Source organism: Pimephales promelas, chromosome 6 (assembly GCF_988280905.1).
Source record: "Pimephales promelas chromosome 6, fPimPro1.hap1.1, whole genome shotgun sequence".
NCBI lineage: Eukaryota > Metazoa > Chordata > Actinopteri > Cypriniformes > Leuciscidae > Pimephales > Pimephales promelas.
In genome coordinates, this window is record NC_142774.1 from 31,242,542 (window position 1) to 31,258,551 (window position 16,010).

General features: G+C 38.0%; 1 protein-coding gene across 7 annotated transcripts in view; it reads right to left on the bottom strand.

Annotated features, from left to right (window-relative positions):
* fat1a (FAT atypical cadherin 1a) overlaps positions 1–16,010 on the bottom strand; it is a 101,742-nt gene that overhangs the window by 25,191 nt on the left and 60,541 nt on the right. For 6 of the 7 annotated variants that reach the window (XR_016168903.1, XR_016168902.1, XR_016168901.1 and 3 more), the window contains exons 7-11: positions 15,784–15,852; positions 14,520–14,659; positions 5,339–5,614; positions 4,893–5,103; positions 170–4,240 (exon numbers count right to left, since the gene is read on the bottom strand). Coding sequence is in view for 4 of the 7 variants with exons in the window: in XM_089132404.1 (XP_088988530.1) it covers positions 170–4,240; positions 4,893–5,103; positions 5,339–5,614; positions 14,520–14,659; positions 15,784–15,852 (4,767 nt within the window). In the remaining 3 variants the exon portion in view is untranslated. The remainder of the gene's footprint in view (positions 1–169; positions 4,241–4,892; positions 5,104–5,338; positions 5,615–14,519; positions 14,660–15,783; positions 15,853–16,010) is intronic. The other variant, XM_039685418.2, reaches the window with a different exon arrangement.

Genomic DNA, 16,010 nt, shown 5'->3' on the forward strand with positions numbered 1-16,010 from the left:
TTTGATAACTGCATAGGCTTCCCACAGATTATTAATTGCTGGTACAATAAATTATTCCATTATAAAGTAGTAAACTTAACTTTTCTTTCAAATTCAACTCAAATGATAATGGTGGCATGCAAATGCTAAAATTAAACTAGTTGAAGTACAAAATCAACATCAGACCAACCTGTGATAAAGTAGCTGATTTGCTTATTATTGTCCTCTGTGTCAAGGTCTGTTGTGCTAAGAATGGCAATGACTCCACCAAGTGGGTCATCTTCGCTTACTGTGCCCTTATAGATCTCTGCTGTAAACCTTGGGGGGTTGTCATTCACATCTACCACTGTGACATCCACCTTGGTACTGGTCGTCAGCTGTTCTTTTTCTCCACGGTCGGTGGCTAAAACTGAAACAGTGTATTTATTTCTCTTCTCACGGTCAAGTTCCTTTAATGTGGTAATCCATCCAGTTTCACTGTTGATCGAAAACAATTCGGCTATGTCCCTTGACTCTTGGTTGGGATCGAGATTGTAAACCACATGGCCATTAGTGCCAGAGTCCAGATCTGTGGCCTTGACCTGTATAACAGAAGTGCCATCTGGGAGATTCTCCACTACGAAAGCTTCATAAGGGTTTGACTCAAAGAGCGGTCGATTGTCATTGACATCTTTGACCTGGATACTAATGTCCACAGCGGAGACCACTTTACTACCATCATATTCGCTTTGTGCTTGTAGGGATAGCTGATACCATTTGGTGCTCTCGTGGTCAAGCTTCTTCTCCAGCTTCAAAGATCCGGAGTTGGGGTCAACCACAAATACCTCATCCTGGTTGCTCTCAGGAGTATTCCCTTTCACCAGGCTGTAAAAGATTGGCTGATCACTTTCGGCCTGAATGACATCTATTTCTGAACCAAGAGGAAGATCTTCATCTATGGCAAATCTGTAGTGGGACTCTATGAACTTTGGCACTGGGACCTCGGGTGCAAGAATCCTGACATAGACGGGAACAACAGAGGCCTTAGCAGGATTTCCGCCATCTTTTGCTCGCACAAGAAACGTGTATAGTTGGTTCTCCAATCCAATGAGGCTTTCCTTTGTTACAATGACACCACTAAACTGGTAGATTTCAAAATTCTCCTCAACATTGTCTGTGTCCGCTTCAATAGAATAGGTGATGTCGGCATTACTACCTTCATCCATGTCGGATGCTGCAATCTTAAGTATGGTTGTTCCTCTTGGGACGTCGGAAGCAACATTAACTCTGTAATCAGCAGCTCTGAACTGCGGGGCATTATCATTAATATCCGTTAAGATCACATTTACAGTGCAGAAGCCAACTTTGCCACCACCGTCTTTAGCAATTAAGGAAATCGGAATCACTTTCTCCAATGCGTTCTCTCGGTCAAGACTCTCCAAAGTAAAAATCTCTCCATTTTCAGAGATTGAGAACTTGTCTTTAGCAATGTCATTGACTATATGGTAGGTGAGTCTTCCATATGTGCCTGAGTCTTCATCTGTTGCTTGAGCCTCAGCCACCATTGTTCCAACCGGTGAGTTCTCAAGAAGCTCAACCACGTAATCCACCTGGTTGAAGGTAGGATTGTGGAAGTTAGCACTAATAACATTGACCTTCACAATGGCTGAGCTTCTGAATACACCATCTGATACAGACACATTGATGTTATAGAGAGACTCCATGTGGGGTTTCCGGTGGTTTGATATGACTATAGCCCCAGTCTTTGGATCTATAGCAAAGTTTTGCCCTTCATTTCCTGATATAATTGAGAATTCAAGTTTACCACTATCTGAGTTGTCAGCATCAGAAGCCTGAACCTGGGTGACAAAGTGGCCACGGGGGGCCAGTTCACTGACTATAGCTTCATAGATATTCTGTGAGAACACTGGAGCGTTGTCGTTAAGGTCTGTTACATCAATTAATACCATGACCTCACTGGAAAGGGCAGGTACTCCACCATCCACTGCTCTAATTATCAGTTTATGTGAGGGTTTTTCTTCGTGGTCAAGCATCTGAGTTGTCCAGATTGTACCCGTGTCGCGGTCGATGCTAAAGTAATAAGAGCTCTTGTCTTTATCTTCAACAATCTGGTAAAAGAGCACTTTGTTGTTACCGGTGTCAGCATCTGTAGCTGAGACTTGCAATACAGACGTCCCAATCACTGATGCTTCAGAAAGACTTGCATTGTACAATTTGGTAGAGAAAACAGGTGGGTTGTCATTAACATCTTCCAAGATTATGTCAACAAAGACCTCAGCTTTGGCACCAGTTAGCGAGTCGGTAGCCCTTACGCTAAGCTTATAGGCTGGATGGGTCTCAAAATCCAAAGGCTTTAAAACCTGAATGACACCAGTATTGAAATTGATGGAAAACTGGTTGAGAGGGTCCCCTTCTGTGATTGTGTACACAATTCTAGGGCCTTCTGAGTCATTAGCCTGAATGTGTGCTATAGGTGTTAGTAACTGTATGCTCTCTGGGATCTCCAGGCTGTAGAAGGCTTTTTCAAACACAGGCATTGCTTTGTTTACAATCACTATTGTCACTTCAACAGATGAGGAAAGTGCTGGTTCACCACCATCTCTGGCTACAATAGTGATTACAAATTCAGTGTTGAGTGAGTCTTTCTCAAGCTTCTTTGTTAGTGAGATTTCACCATCCATGCTGATCTGAATAAACTCATTTGGCTCCTGGAGATGGTAGTTGATTTCAGAATTTCTGTTAATATCTGCATCAACCGCAGTCACTTTTGTGATGACGTGACCCACCTCTGTGTCAACCTGCACTAGTGCCTGATAGGGTAAATTGACAAACACGGGTGGGTTGTCATTGACATCCTCAATTGTCACAGTGACAAGGACATGGGTTACATCCGATGACTTATCTTCTCTGGTCACCTCGACCACGATATCAAATATGCCTTGCTCTTCTCGATTAAAGGGTATGCCTGTAGATGAGAGTACCCCTGAGGTACGGCTTATTGTGAATCTCTTATCAGGGTTCAGAATGGTATAAAACAAAGGCTCATTGACTTGGTTTCCCACTGCAGCTATTACAGCTAAAGTCTTCTTCTCATTGGAATTTTCTGGCACAGAGGCCTTATAAGATTCTTGGGTGAACCTCAGAGTACTCTCCTTATTCTCTCTGACATTTATTTTTACTAAAGCTGTTTTAGAAAACCTGCCATCAGATACCCTCACTCTGAGCTCATACCTGCTTCTAAGCTGAGTGACATTTTGAATAGTGATAACCCCTGTAACCGGGTCCATTTTAAACTTCTCTCCAATATTGCCTTCAACAATAGAGTAAAACAATCTTGAATTCGGACCAGAGTCTGCATCTGATGCATTGACTGTGATCACTTCCACTCCTTTGAAAGTTGGCACTAAGACTGTGGTTTCATATAGATCTTGGCTGAACTGAGGCGGACAATCATTGATATCCAGGATCTCAACCGTCACGTTAGCAGCCTTCTCTGCAAAATGACGGGGGATTCCCATATCGTGGACTTGAACAGAAAAGCGAAACACAGACCTGTGTTCATAGTCCAATTCACTGATGGTTCTGACTGCACCAGTGCTAGAGTCGATTGCAAAGTAATTATGGGCAAATGGCTCCACAATCTGATAGACCAGCCTCGAGTTAGCATCACGGTCATTGTCTAATGCACGGATAACAAGTGGTATGTTGTCTTTGGTGAGGACTACACTGTTGACGGGAGAAGACTCGCTGACCATTCCAGTGAACTCATCTTGAATGAACACAGGTGCATTGTCATTCTCATCCTTCAAGTGAATCAGTAGAGTAGTGTTACTTGCCAGACCGGCCATGTTGGTTCCCTGAATAGTTAGTTTGTATGAAGGAATAGTCTCATAATCCACAACCGAATGGGTCACAACCACTCCAGAGTTGGGGTTGATGTCAAATGCTCCATTCATGTTTCCGTCTTTGATCTGATAGAATACTGATGATTGGCTGTTGGCGGTAACCAAACTTACAAAGGTTCCAGGCAAAGCAGTTTCACTGACCTCAGCAGAAAACTCATTCTCAGAAAATTTTGGGATGGCATTGTCAGAAATAGTGACAGTTATGTCAACAGCAGCAGTAGCACTAAGAGGTGGTATGCCTTTATCAGAGGCTTTCACAGTTAGCTCAAAATGGTTTTTGTTGCTACGGTCCAGCTCCTTTCCCACACTGATGGTGCCCAGGATAGGATCAATGGCAAAGGAATTGGCAACATTTCCTAGGAAGAAAAATGAAAAAGATGCATCACTCAGATTTCATTTTCAAGACTTTTTAGAACTCATTCATTTAAACCTTTGATGTAAAACTTTAAACTTTTAAGAGGAAAGTAAAAAATCATGGATGCATTTATTCACAGTCCTTTTGTGAGGATAAATCTCTTTGTTTTGCTTTATTTGAATATTTGAAGTTAGTCGATGAAAGGAAGCGGCTGTATTGCCTTAGACTAATCAGCTGCGTAAGTGTCAGTCATTCAGCATGTTATCTGAACAATGTTTACTGTCTCACAAACACATATACAGTACATTTCAAATAGCTTTTGTAATCTCAGACATTTCAAATATGTGCATTCTCAAAAGGCCACTTGGCGTCATTTCTGTGCTATGCTGGGATGCTGTGCTAGGATCCTTGGCTGCCACATTCGATATCTCCCACATTTTCAACTCTAAGTCATCAGCATGGGCCACTCCTGTGGCTCTCTCAACAATATCCCATGTTAAAAATAATACGGCATGATAGGCTTTCAAACTTACAGTCTGTTTCTACTTGCCTTTTTCATGTTCAGACATTTCATACATCATATGTATACATATGTAGTTTCCTGGACAAATTGGATTAACGTCAAGAGCAATCAAATCAATCAGATTTATTACCTGACTCAATGCTATAGATGATCTCAGCATTCCGGCCTTTGTCTTTGTCAAGAGCAGAGACCTGAAGCACCGCAGAGCCGATGGCAGCAGATTCAAACACACGGCCCACATATGGTGAACCAGAGAACCAAGGTGCATTGTCATTGGTGTCCTGCACATTTACAATCACACGCACCAGGTTCCGCTTTACAGGAATGTCCTGATCTCGTACCTGCAGTGTGGAGGGCAGATGAAAGGATCCAAAATAATTTCAGTAAACAGTAATTTCAACAGTTTAATTAACAGCTTATGTGAAACACATCAAACACAAGCAATGTCTAATGAATTAAAGCAGATACAAACTAGCAGGATAGTTTACACTGATGGATGGCTGACTGAACATTTCTAAATCAGACTGGAAAAATCAATTGGGCAGATGATATAGATAGCAGACCACATGATCTTACCATGACAGTTAGTGTATGTTGGTGCATGGTTTCATGGTCTAGTCTCTCTGCAGTGTACAACACTCCTGTTCCAGGATCTAGTCTAAACTTGCGTAGACTGAATGGGTCAGTGCTGCTGAGGAGGGTGAATGTAAGCTTGTTCTTTTCATCCTGGTCTGTAGCTGTAATCTGTAACACTTCTGTCTCAGGTGGAGTATCTTCAGGGACATCCACTTCATACTTAGACTTAGAGAACTGAGGACGATGGTTGTTGGTGTCAATCACTTTAATTAGAACCTGTAAAAACATACAAGGAAAAGTAATGTAAATAATTTAGGAACTGTAAAGCCTTGTTCAAAGTATGTACAGTGTAAGAATTTCTTTTCATTAATAATGAACATTACTATGATCATTGATCGCATCACTGAAATTCTATGAGGAATAGTTAAAATCATCAACTAAACAAGTAATATATCTGGCTAACAGAGGTTTTCGCCAAGGCTGAAATTGATTCAGCATTTCAAAACTGTAGAACAAACCTGTTAATTTGTGAAATAGAGGAAGATCAGTGAGACAGTAAGGATAGGCCAGTCTAACAGCCAGCTAACTGTTCAATGCAGTTGACTAGTGAGTTTATCTACATTTATTCATTTTTATTAAGGAATACAGATGGTTTTAAAAGGGTTAATTAAAAGACAAAACCTTACATCTCTGTGCCTGTCAAATCAGGTAAACCCTCACAGGGAAGGTAGGTGTATAAATTATTCCTCTTTAAAGCAGCACCACTGCAGCCATCAAAGCACAGCTTTTGTAACAAATATTCAACAATATATTTCTAGACAATTACTACTAGATTTCAAAGCACCTGCTGTGAGCAATGTTTGTGAGGACTATGATGACTATGACTCACTCTCTCTCTCTCTCTCTCTCCATATATATATATATATATATATATATATATATAGAGAGAGAGAGAGAGAGAGAGAGAGAGTTGACATACATAACCAGCCTAATTATATAGAGCATTTTTAAGACAGATTAGTCAGTTACTCGTTGTTTAGACTAAACACAGACTATTGATTGAAGTTGTAGATTGCAAATCATGACATTGCAATTCTTTTATGTTTGATGTCCATCACCTCAGGGAATCAGAACTCATATGGCTGCTTTAATATTGGCTGGATCAATTTAATAATTCAGGCAATAATTTAAATGCCTGGTTACTTATGACTTACATTCAGCAATAAATGTTAGCAAACCGACATGAATCCAAATGAGTTGTGGCTGGTTGTGATTAACATTCCATGTTGACATTTTCTATGGTTAGGAATGATTGTACTGTGAATGCACTTGGATGTGTTTCATTAACAGTTAAAAGTCTTACAGCGAGTGAAATGCCAAGGTTATTCCAAAGCATACTTATGAGAATTTTGACTTTTTAGCGATGCTCAACGCGCACACACACACACACACTTCTTGTGCATCGGCTTATCCTAGTATAGATAGATAATTTAAGCACCGACAACAAATAGGGAAAACAAAGGGTTTAAATGCATTAAATTTTTAAAGTTCAACATGCCAGCCATCAGGTGGTGCCGTTTTGCATAAAAAAGGTTACAGCTCATCAGATCCACTGATTCAAACCAGAAACCTCAGTTATATATTGGCCACATATGTGTCCCTTTAGTGACATGTGTTTTCAAGTGAGGGACCGTTTTAGTATGTCACAGAGTTACGACTGAATAAATTTACCGATCAGCAAATGTAAAAGAGTGCATTGTCTGGAAAGCATGACACTCTATTCTAACTCTTACATGTAACATATTACTACTACTGTTCAAAAGTTTGAGGAGTCAGTAAGAAGTCATTATGCTCAACAAGGCTGCATTTATTCAATCAAAAATACAGAAACATTATTATCACGATTGGGAAAACAATGTAAACATCTTTACTTTCACGTTCGAACATCAAACAAACAAGGATTTAATCTATCCTTGCTAAATAAAAGTATTAATTTTTTTTAACAAAAACAAACAAAAAATATTTAATATAATTAACATTAAATGAAGATATTTTTTAGTCAAACATTCTGATTCACTATAAGGTTTTCCACTTTGGAACATACATTTCTCACCCACGTTTGACGGATGCAGCTAATAAATTATATATATATATATATATATATATATATATATATATATATATATATATATATATATATATATATATGTAAACTTAGCTGTTAGCTGCCACTTATTCTCAGCTCAAAATTAGCCCATGTGGGTGTGAGTGTGTGGACAATGCTCACACTTTTCCTGACAGCGTCAGCACGTCCCCTGTCCCTGAAGAATATGTTTGGTTTTATCGAATGCCAAAGGTCAGGGAAGAGAAATCTTAGCCATTTTCTCTCTTCTCTTGCCTTCTTTTTCACACCTTTCCCTGGAGGCATGCCGCCTGGCCCGGGCAGTCTGGCTTTTTTCTTTTTTTTTTTCGTAAAACAAGCCAGCACAGACAGTCAAAGCACCAGTGTAAACAGATGAAGCTTGTAGCTTGTATTTGTTTATATTCTGCTTGCTTTCCATGATGCTTTCTAAGCAGCACGACAGGCTTTGCGACTGTGATGCAAATGTACAGGGGGAAAAAACAAAAACTCAAGGAGATCCACTGTCTAACCCACATAGAGAAACAAGGACAGATGGAGGGATTCGAGAGGAAGTGGTGAGTGAGGGAGTGATTAAAGGAAAATATCAGAGAGTGTGAATGACAGATGAAGAAGGATGCGCATGTGAAAGACAAAAAAGGAGAAAGATGAAGAACAGAAGGGAGGCACAATAAGAGAGCAAGAGAAAGAGAGAAAAGCAGAGAGGAATGTTACTTACACTACATATGAAAATTAAGATCTATATGTGTGAACAGGATATACAGACACATCAGATGATTCGTAAGGTATTCCAGAAGCCAACAGCCTACTATAGGCTCTATGCACGAACCCTGCTGACGTGTGTCCGAAATAATCTCAGTCAGCGTCTTTACTTCCGGAAGCAGGTTCTGCAGGCAAAGTATATAGCGGCAAAACTTTAATAAATCCGTTTTCTCAGAAACGGAGACAACGATTTTAGAAACGCTGATTCGCTAGTCGAATTGCATACGATATGAGAGAATACTAACCCTCAAAGTTGTTGATGTAACTCGAAATATATAATAAAATAACTAAATAACTTTAAATAACTTCTCTTTTTTACTCTTCTTTGACAGCTAACTGCCTCACAATGTTGTTAACATCATTCACGTTAACCGCAGGACGTTTTTATAAACAGCAAGTGTAATTTGACACTATCTCCACATAACGCAAAACCGGCTTCTGATGCAGCACCGGATGTAACTGGGCGTGCTGAGACAAACCCGGAAGCGATTGTGCATAGAGGCTATTGAAGTTAAATTCTAGTATTTATATATAGTATATAGTATATATCTAGTATATATATATATATATATATATACACACACACACACAAACAAACATACACACACGACAATTATAACATGGAACATACCACCGATAATTTTAGCAACAGATGTAATTTTAGACTTCAGACTAAATTGCATTTTAAAATTGGTCACATTGGTCTCTTGGAAATTGTTCCGCTTTGCAGTCATGATCCAATTTGTTCAGCTAATCTCTAATGCTTGACCTCCGTGGTCGCCTCAATGCCTTGTTTGTCTCGATCAGGGTGTTATTGAATCATAGGCATGCACATACCTTAAAAACTCTCTCACACAATTATAGGCAAGCTATTTATTAAATTTAACATCCTTATTGTGACAGGCACAGGTATTGTGGCACGTGTAGTTATTATATTACACCACAGTTCAAAAGTTTGGGGTCAGTAAGATGTTTTTTGTATATAAAATGTATACTTTTATTTAGACAGGATGCATTAAATTAATTACAAGTAGCACAACTTTCACCAATGAATCTGATGACAAAATACAGAGTAATGGCTGCAGGGAAAAAATATTAAATTAATAAAACCATTACTTTAAATTGTAATATTTCACAACAATACATGCAGACTTGTCAGCATTAGATACTTCTTAAGCAACAACAACAAAAAACATACGGACCCAAAACTTAATTCATGACTTTTGATCGGGGCTCAAAGGAAAAATTGATATTTCTCTCTATAAATATCTCTGATGGATTTTTTTTTATTTTTCTGAAGGGCATTCCCTCAAATAAAAGTAAGAAATAACAGGCAGAAATGGGCACTGTTTACCCAGATCCCTATATTTCTTTGTATGTGACACATCTTAGGGAAAATGACTTTGGCACAGTCGCAAACACACAGGGGTGCTACACATTCTCTCAGAAGGCCTAAAATAGGATTACACCCAGCATACACTTTCCTCCCCCTCTACATTCTTTTCTTCCCTTCCAAAATAATCATAATCCCTCATTGCCTGTCTGAAATGTGGTGCTTTTGTTGAGATTGGGGTGAAAGAGAGATAATAAAAAAAAAAGAAGTGTAAAGATAAATGGCAAAAACAATGAAAATAGAGCATGGAGAAGGTCTGGCAAGCCCATGTGGAATACACATGACTTTGATTTAAACAAAGATATGCGGCTCCACGAGGAGGAGAGAGCTAATCGCTTCAGGAGAGGGTCACTAGACGCACAGAGGCAAAAGTGGAGACTGAATGCAGATTTATGATTAAAAATGTGCATTTGGTGGGTTGCAGGGGTAACAAAATCCAGTCATGTGAATCAATCAGCTGTAATCAGTTCAAGGTTGTGTTTTCTTTCAAACACAACTGGCAAATGATATAGTTGTAGATATACTACCTGGGTCACATACTGAAATTGACTTTGGAAGCAGCTCGTATTTAGATGCAGCTGTTCCAAAACAAGTGCTTCTCGTAGCCAAACTCATTAGTTGGTCAAAGAAGAAATCAAATATAAAACAAGCTTTAAATGAGTTCTATTACTCATCCATCTTTCTCTTGCTGTGTAATGCGAGATGAAAGCTTGCAGGCGTGCACTTAATATTGCCTCTTTAAAGTGTTAAGGGCAAATATTTGCTTGATTTGTTCATTTGGCCGAGTTTGCTTTCCAGCACCTGCCTGAGCATTTACAGATATATTAGAAAGTGTTGAGTATAACAGACTTTTGTCAAATACTAATTAGTCCGCAAGCTGAAAACTCCTGTCAGGGTGAGCTAATGTACCAAGCATGTCTGCAAAACTCTAGTCTGGGTTAAACCAGTACTGAGACACCTGGCAAATGGTAAAACAAGAAATAGATTCTAGAATTTAGTTTTGTTTATCAGTTAGCAGTTCATGTCCAGGTAATATTTCAGCACAAAAAAAGGAAATTATAAGAAATTATATTTTGACTTTTCTTTTATATTATAATATATTATATTTTGCATAAAGAAAATAAATGAAGTTCCTGTTTTTTATTTTAATAATTCTCTTTAAAGTTATTAAAAAACAAATGCTCCCATTTGGGCCTGAATGAATACTGTAAACAAAAAAATCAATAACAAAAAAGAAAAATATGCTGGGTAGTATGTAATCTTCTTATATGTAATCTGGATTATGTAATAATAAATACATTAAGTTAGATTATATTACAATTTAAACTACTCGTAATCAGACTACAGTTATTTTTCTATTGATTACATCATGATAAGATGTTATTCTCACAATGGCAGTAAATTATTAAACATTTATTAATTGTACTTCTCAATTATTCTTAGACATTAATAATTACTTGAATTATCACTCAGTGAGTCATTTAAACATGTATTAATTTCTTAGGAAGGCTTTTGTCTTTCATACCCATTCAAATTTACAACGTCATTTCATATTTACACGCAATGTAGGGATTCTTTTTGTCAGCTAAACCTCTTTTCCCTTATATATTTAGTTGAAGTAGGATTTTAATTTAAGTCAATAACAAAATGTTTTATGATTTATCTTGGTTATTTATTTTAAGATTATTTATTGATTATATTTATAATTAATTACTAATGATTTAAATACTTAATAGCTTTTTATTAAACTAACGAACCCCAGTCTGGGGTTGCTAATTTTCTTTGCCTTTTGAAATTGGGGTGAAATATGATCCACACAAGCTGTGAGAAGCTCTTTTCTGTTGTTGATTTTCAGACTTGCAAAATATTTTAAAAAACAGTTTTTATTTTGGGGGACTAAACAGAGAAGGATCAGCCAACAAAACTCACATTAGACACACAATCGTTGATTTAGAGCCAGATTAATATTTCCCATTAACGCCTCAATTGTTATAGGTCAAAGAATACAAATTATCAACACATAAACATGATAAACTCAAAAAAAGAAAAATGTGTGCACAAGCAGCTTCAGGCAAAGCCAGATACAGGGCACTGAAGTCTGCACTCTGTGCCCTGTGAATGTGAAAACTGTAACTGATTTGACTTGAAAGGTTTGAGGGCCCAACAATAGTTTCAGATTAAGCAGGGTCGAATGAGAGACACTTTGAAGAGCTGCAGTGCAAGGACTCAATGTCATGCCACTGCCTTTATGTTTGAAAATTTTTGTCAAGAGGGAGAGATATTTGGAGGGGGGAATATTCGTGGCAGTTAATTTTGCGTGCAGGAATGTATGTGTTTGGTGGTATCGTTGGCCACAGTGGTCTGCTTGATCACTAGAGAGTTCCGACAGTGTTGCCTAAACATATCCCGGGAGGGGGGTTGGGGAGCCACTCACAATGCAGGCTCTGTTCACGACAGTGAGGGCAAAAACATGGCCCTCATCCAAAGAGCCCCAGTCTTCAATGACCTCTTTAAGACCATATGCAACGATTTACTCGTGCTCCAACATGAAATCATTACATAAACTATGTGGCCAGTTTAGAGGTGATATAAATTATGTAGGGAAGACCAGGAGCAACGTGTTTTACGCTTTCTGCCATAACTCACAGACTACTACAAATCTTTATGGTAATATTTCAGTAAAAAAAGCAACTGGACTGATAATGGACTTTTGAGAATGATTAGATCATACTATCAAATAAAAAGTAGATATAAAAGGTCAGAGTTTTACATTCTCCTCCAACTACATTATATTAACCATTTAACTCACAAAAAAGCATGCCTCAAAGTAGTAATGTTACTTAAATAAACCATAGTCTAACTTACTTGGTACTAATAAGATTAGCTTTTAGGAATGTGTACTTAGAACAAAAGTGACATAATATTCATGCCATAATGTTTTAAATTGGTTTAAACTGTTTAATAAAATATACTGATCAGCTGACTCAGTTGGTGTTCTTTGATTAAAGTAGATACTTTGATTATTCACGCAAATTTAATTTTAGTAGTGTTAAAATTGCTCCCGCCCTTACAAGACAGTGCCAACAAAAAATAGTTTTGGGGAAACTCACAAAGAACTTGGCATAAGCCGAGTAAGTGTCACCATTCATCTTATTTGTAACAAATGCAAAGGTCAAAGTAAATTGATAAGTTTGAAAACTTAGTAATACACATTATTGAAAGTTATGGTTAATGCTCTCCTAAGATATACAACTGAATTACAGAAAAAGAGCGAGACTGTCAGAGGAAGTGAAATGAAAGAGCAGGGAGCCAGACGGCTTCATCCTCCTCACACGCTCCAGGAATGAGACAATGGAAGAATCCAGGAACCCTGGCCAAAAACTCTCCCTCCGCCAAGGAATGTCTGCCAGCATATGTTGTGACGTGAGGTATTTGAAGAACATTGAGGGAACCTTTAGACATCAAAAAATGTCTACATTATCTGACCTGATTCTAACTAGGGAAATTGTCCAATGCCTAGTATTTCAAAACTTTTACTAAAAAAAAAAAAAAAACGTATGACCTGTGCCCGGTTGTACCTCAAGTGTAAATTTCCCTTTAGAACGGCCTTACGTTTCCATTAAACTTAAAAGTAGGGTATGGGATTTGCAAAACGGCCAGCAGATTTTGAAAATACACAACTCAAAAGGTCCTACATTCTTTCCTCCAACACTGGCCCTGACTCCACCCATTTGAAGAACATGGACACACAGTCATGCATTTACTCGCTCTCTCTGTACCGGGGGGACTTGCACTTACTGTGATTGGATCACGAGCTTTGAGTATGCGCACTAAGGGGACATGCGCACGAGGGGGTGGGGGGTCTGATACGACAGTTTGAATGACGCACTTACTGCCCAATGATTCTAGGTGGTCATGGAAATGATTGGCTAGAGGGGCGGCAGTGGCTCAGTGGTTCATGTAAGTTGTCTACAAACCAGAAGGTTGGTGGTTTAGTCCCCAGTTTCTAACTCAGTGGCTATAAGTGGGTTAGGAATAAGAAGTGATTTTGAAAAAATGGTCCAAAAATAAAATAAAAAAATCAATACCCCATCGTTAAGGGTGTAGCAAAAAATAACATTTGTTTGGAAAACTTCACCTTAAGTGTTACACGGAGCCAGCAGGTTCTATCCACGCCTTCTAACGAGACACGATTGGACGCTTTATATGATAAACAAATTAAAATGTTTTCGTTTTTCATATATTAACATATAAAGCACATCTTATATGGTTAGTGGAAGCTCAAAAGCACAAGAACAAACCTCATTGGTTCTCGCGCTTGAGCGCACATTTGAGCTTTCAAAACAGCCTGAATCTTACGGATAAAATTAAATTAAATGATTAATGATCTTTAATAAATTAAAGTTTAAATGATCATACCTTAAGTCTCATACTTAATGGAAAAAAAAATCAGGTGCTTTATGCAACCGGGAACAGCCCCAAAGCTGAGCCTGTACAAAACATATCTATAAATATATCTCTAAAATCACTGCAAAACATACAGTATATATGAAGGTTAGGTTTAATTTCGTGTGCTTCACTAGATCTATCTACATCCAGCAAAATGCTGTGCTCCTTTTTTTAATACTGAAGGCTGATATGAGCTTATACAGAAAAGACCTTTGGGACCTGCAGTGCCAGTGCAGTCAGAAGAGGAAACTCAATTTGGAAAGTTAGAAATGCTTGGGTTGCTTTTTTTCTTCTTTGCCACCAGTCAAATGTACATGCACAAAAAAGTCTGAGCCTTTTTTTTGCCCCTCATAGTGATCTCAAAAAAGAAGCCCAAGCCTCTATGGTGAGCACACAATGCTCTGCTTCCATAAACACTTCATTAGCAATTCAATTACCTGCGTGCTGACAGATCTGGTGCCATCTGTTGCGTCCACCGTGAGGTTGTAATGGGATTTCTGCTCTGCGTCCAGCACTTGGGCGACAATAACCGTCCCACTCGCCTTGCCCACTTCAAATCGACTGTCAGAATTACCACCTGTTGAGAGGAGGTTTTCACCACAACCAAAATGGACAGGAAATTAGATGGCCATCATCACAAGTTAGGCAGTTGAAAACGGGAGAGAAAAAAAAAACTGCACAGGTGGCAAAAGTCAGAGTGACACATTTACAGTGACACCCTGACTTTTGCAGCAACTGTTTCACCCTTTTTGTGTAAACCACATTAATGGCTGACTTAAACTACTATATCTATTTGGAATATTAAACCCAACATATATAATATATACATATTATTAAAAAATATGGATTTATTAGAGTAAATAATAATAGTGTCCACTAAAAATAAGGAAAAATATAATATCTTAATTTAGAAATTTACCGAAAAAGTTGTTCCTCATAGAAAAGTTGTACTCGAGTCATTGTATGTAAAAAAAAATGTAAGCATCAAAATTTAAAATTAAACATTTTGAATTAAAATAATATATACAATTTAGATCCATTTCACCCATACAAGAATGTGGTAGTACAGAGATATATATTGGTCAATAACCATAGTGCTAATTTGATTAATTGTTTATTGGTAGATTTTGGAACTGTCCAAGGAAAAACTAAGACTTAACCAGTATTTTAAAATTCTTCATTTGCCATTTTAAAAACAACAAAAGCTTTGCCGAATAATATTATGCTATTTTTTTTAAAAAATTGATTCATTTGCTATCATTCATTTGTGTTATACCAATGTATCAGAGTCATGCTTGCTCTTTTGATCTTGCCAGCAGCCAGTTAATCACCAGCAGTATATATTATTTTCCAATTATATAACCAAGAAAGAACATTCAGAGAATTCATTGAAAGAAAATGAGAGCACTGGGCGTTCAAAGTGAAAAACACTAAGTGCATAGGCTGGCAAGGAAAATAAGCTACACTTAATGTATGCAATAGTAAGACAATTTTCATAGGGTGGAAAAAGACAACTAATTTGGATTTAATGATCGAAATGTAACTCTTTCATTGCCAGCTCAAAAGCCCTTAGTGAGAAAGAATCAAAACTTGGGACCTGGTGCAACCAATGTGAAACAATCACAACAGCACGAGTACAAAGCACATGACAGATCTCATAACGGCCACGCACAGTAGTATTAGGAGATCTGCGGCAGATACCTTCTGCAGTGCAGTTCAGGTCGCAAGCCATCTGAACGATGTAAAACAGTTCTTTAGCCGCTATGTCCTCTTCCAAAAGCCAATGGAGAGGAGCAAGGAGACAATCAAGAGGAGGAAAGCAAGAGGAGAGAAGCAGAAGAAACCAAACCATTCCAAAATTAAGAAGGAGAACAAGTAGAAAAGAGAGAGAAAGTAAAGGTTGTCAGTGATAGATTTGTTAAAAGATA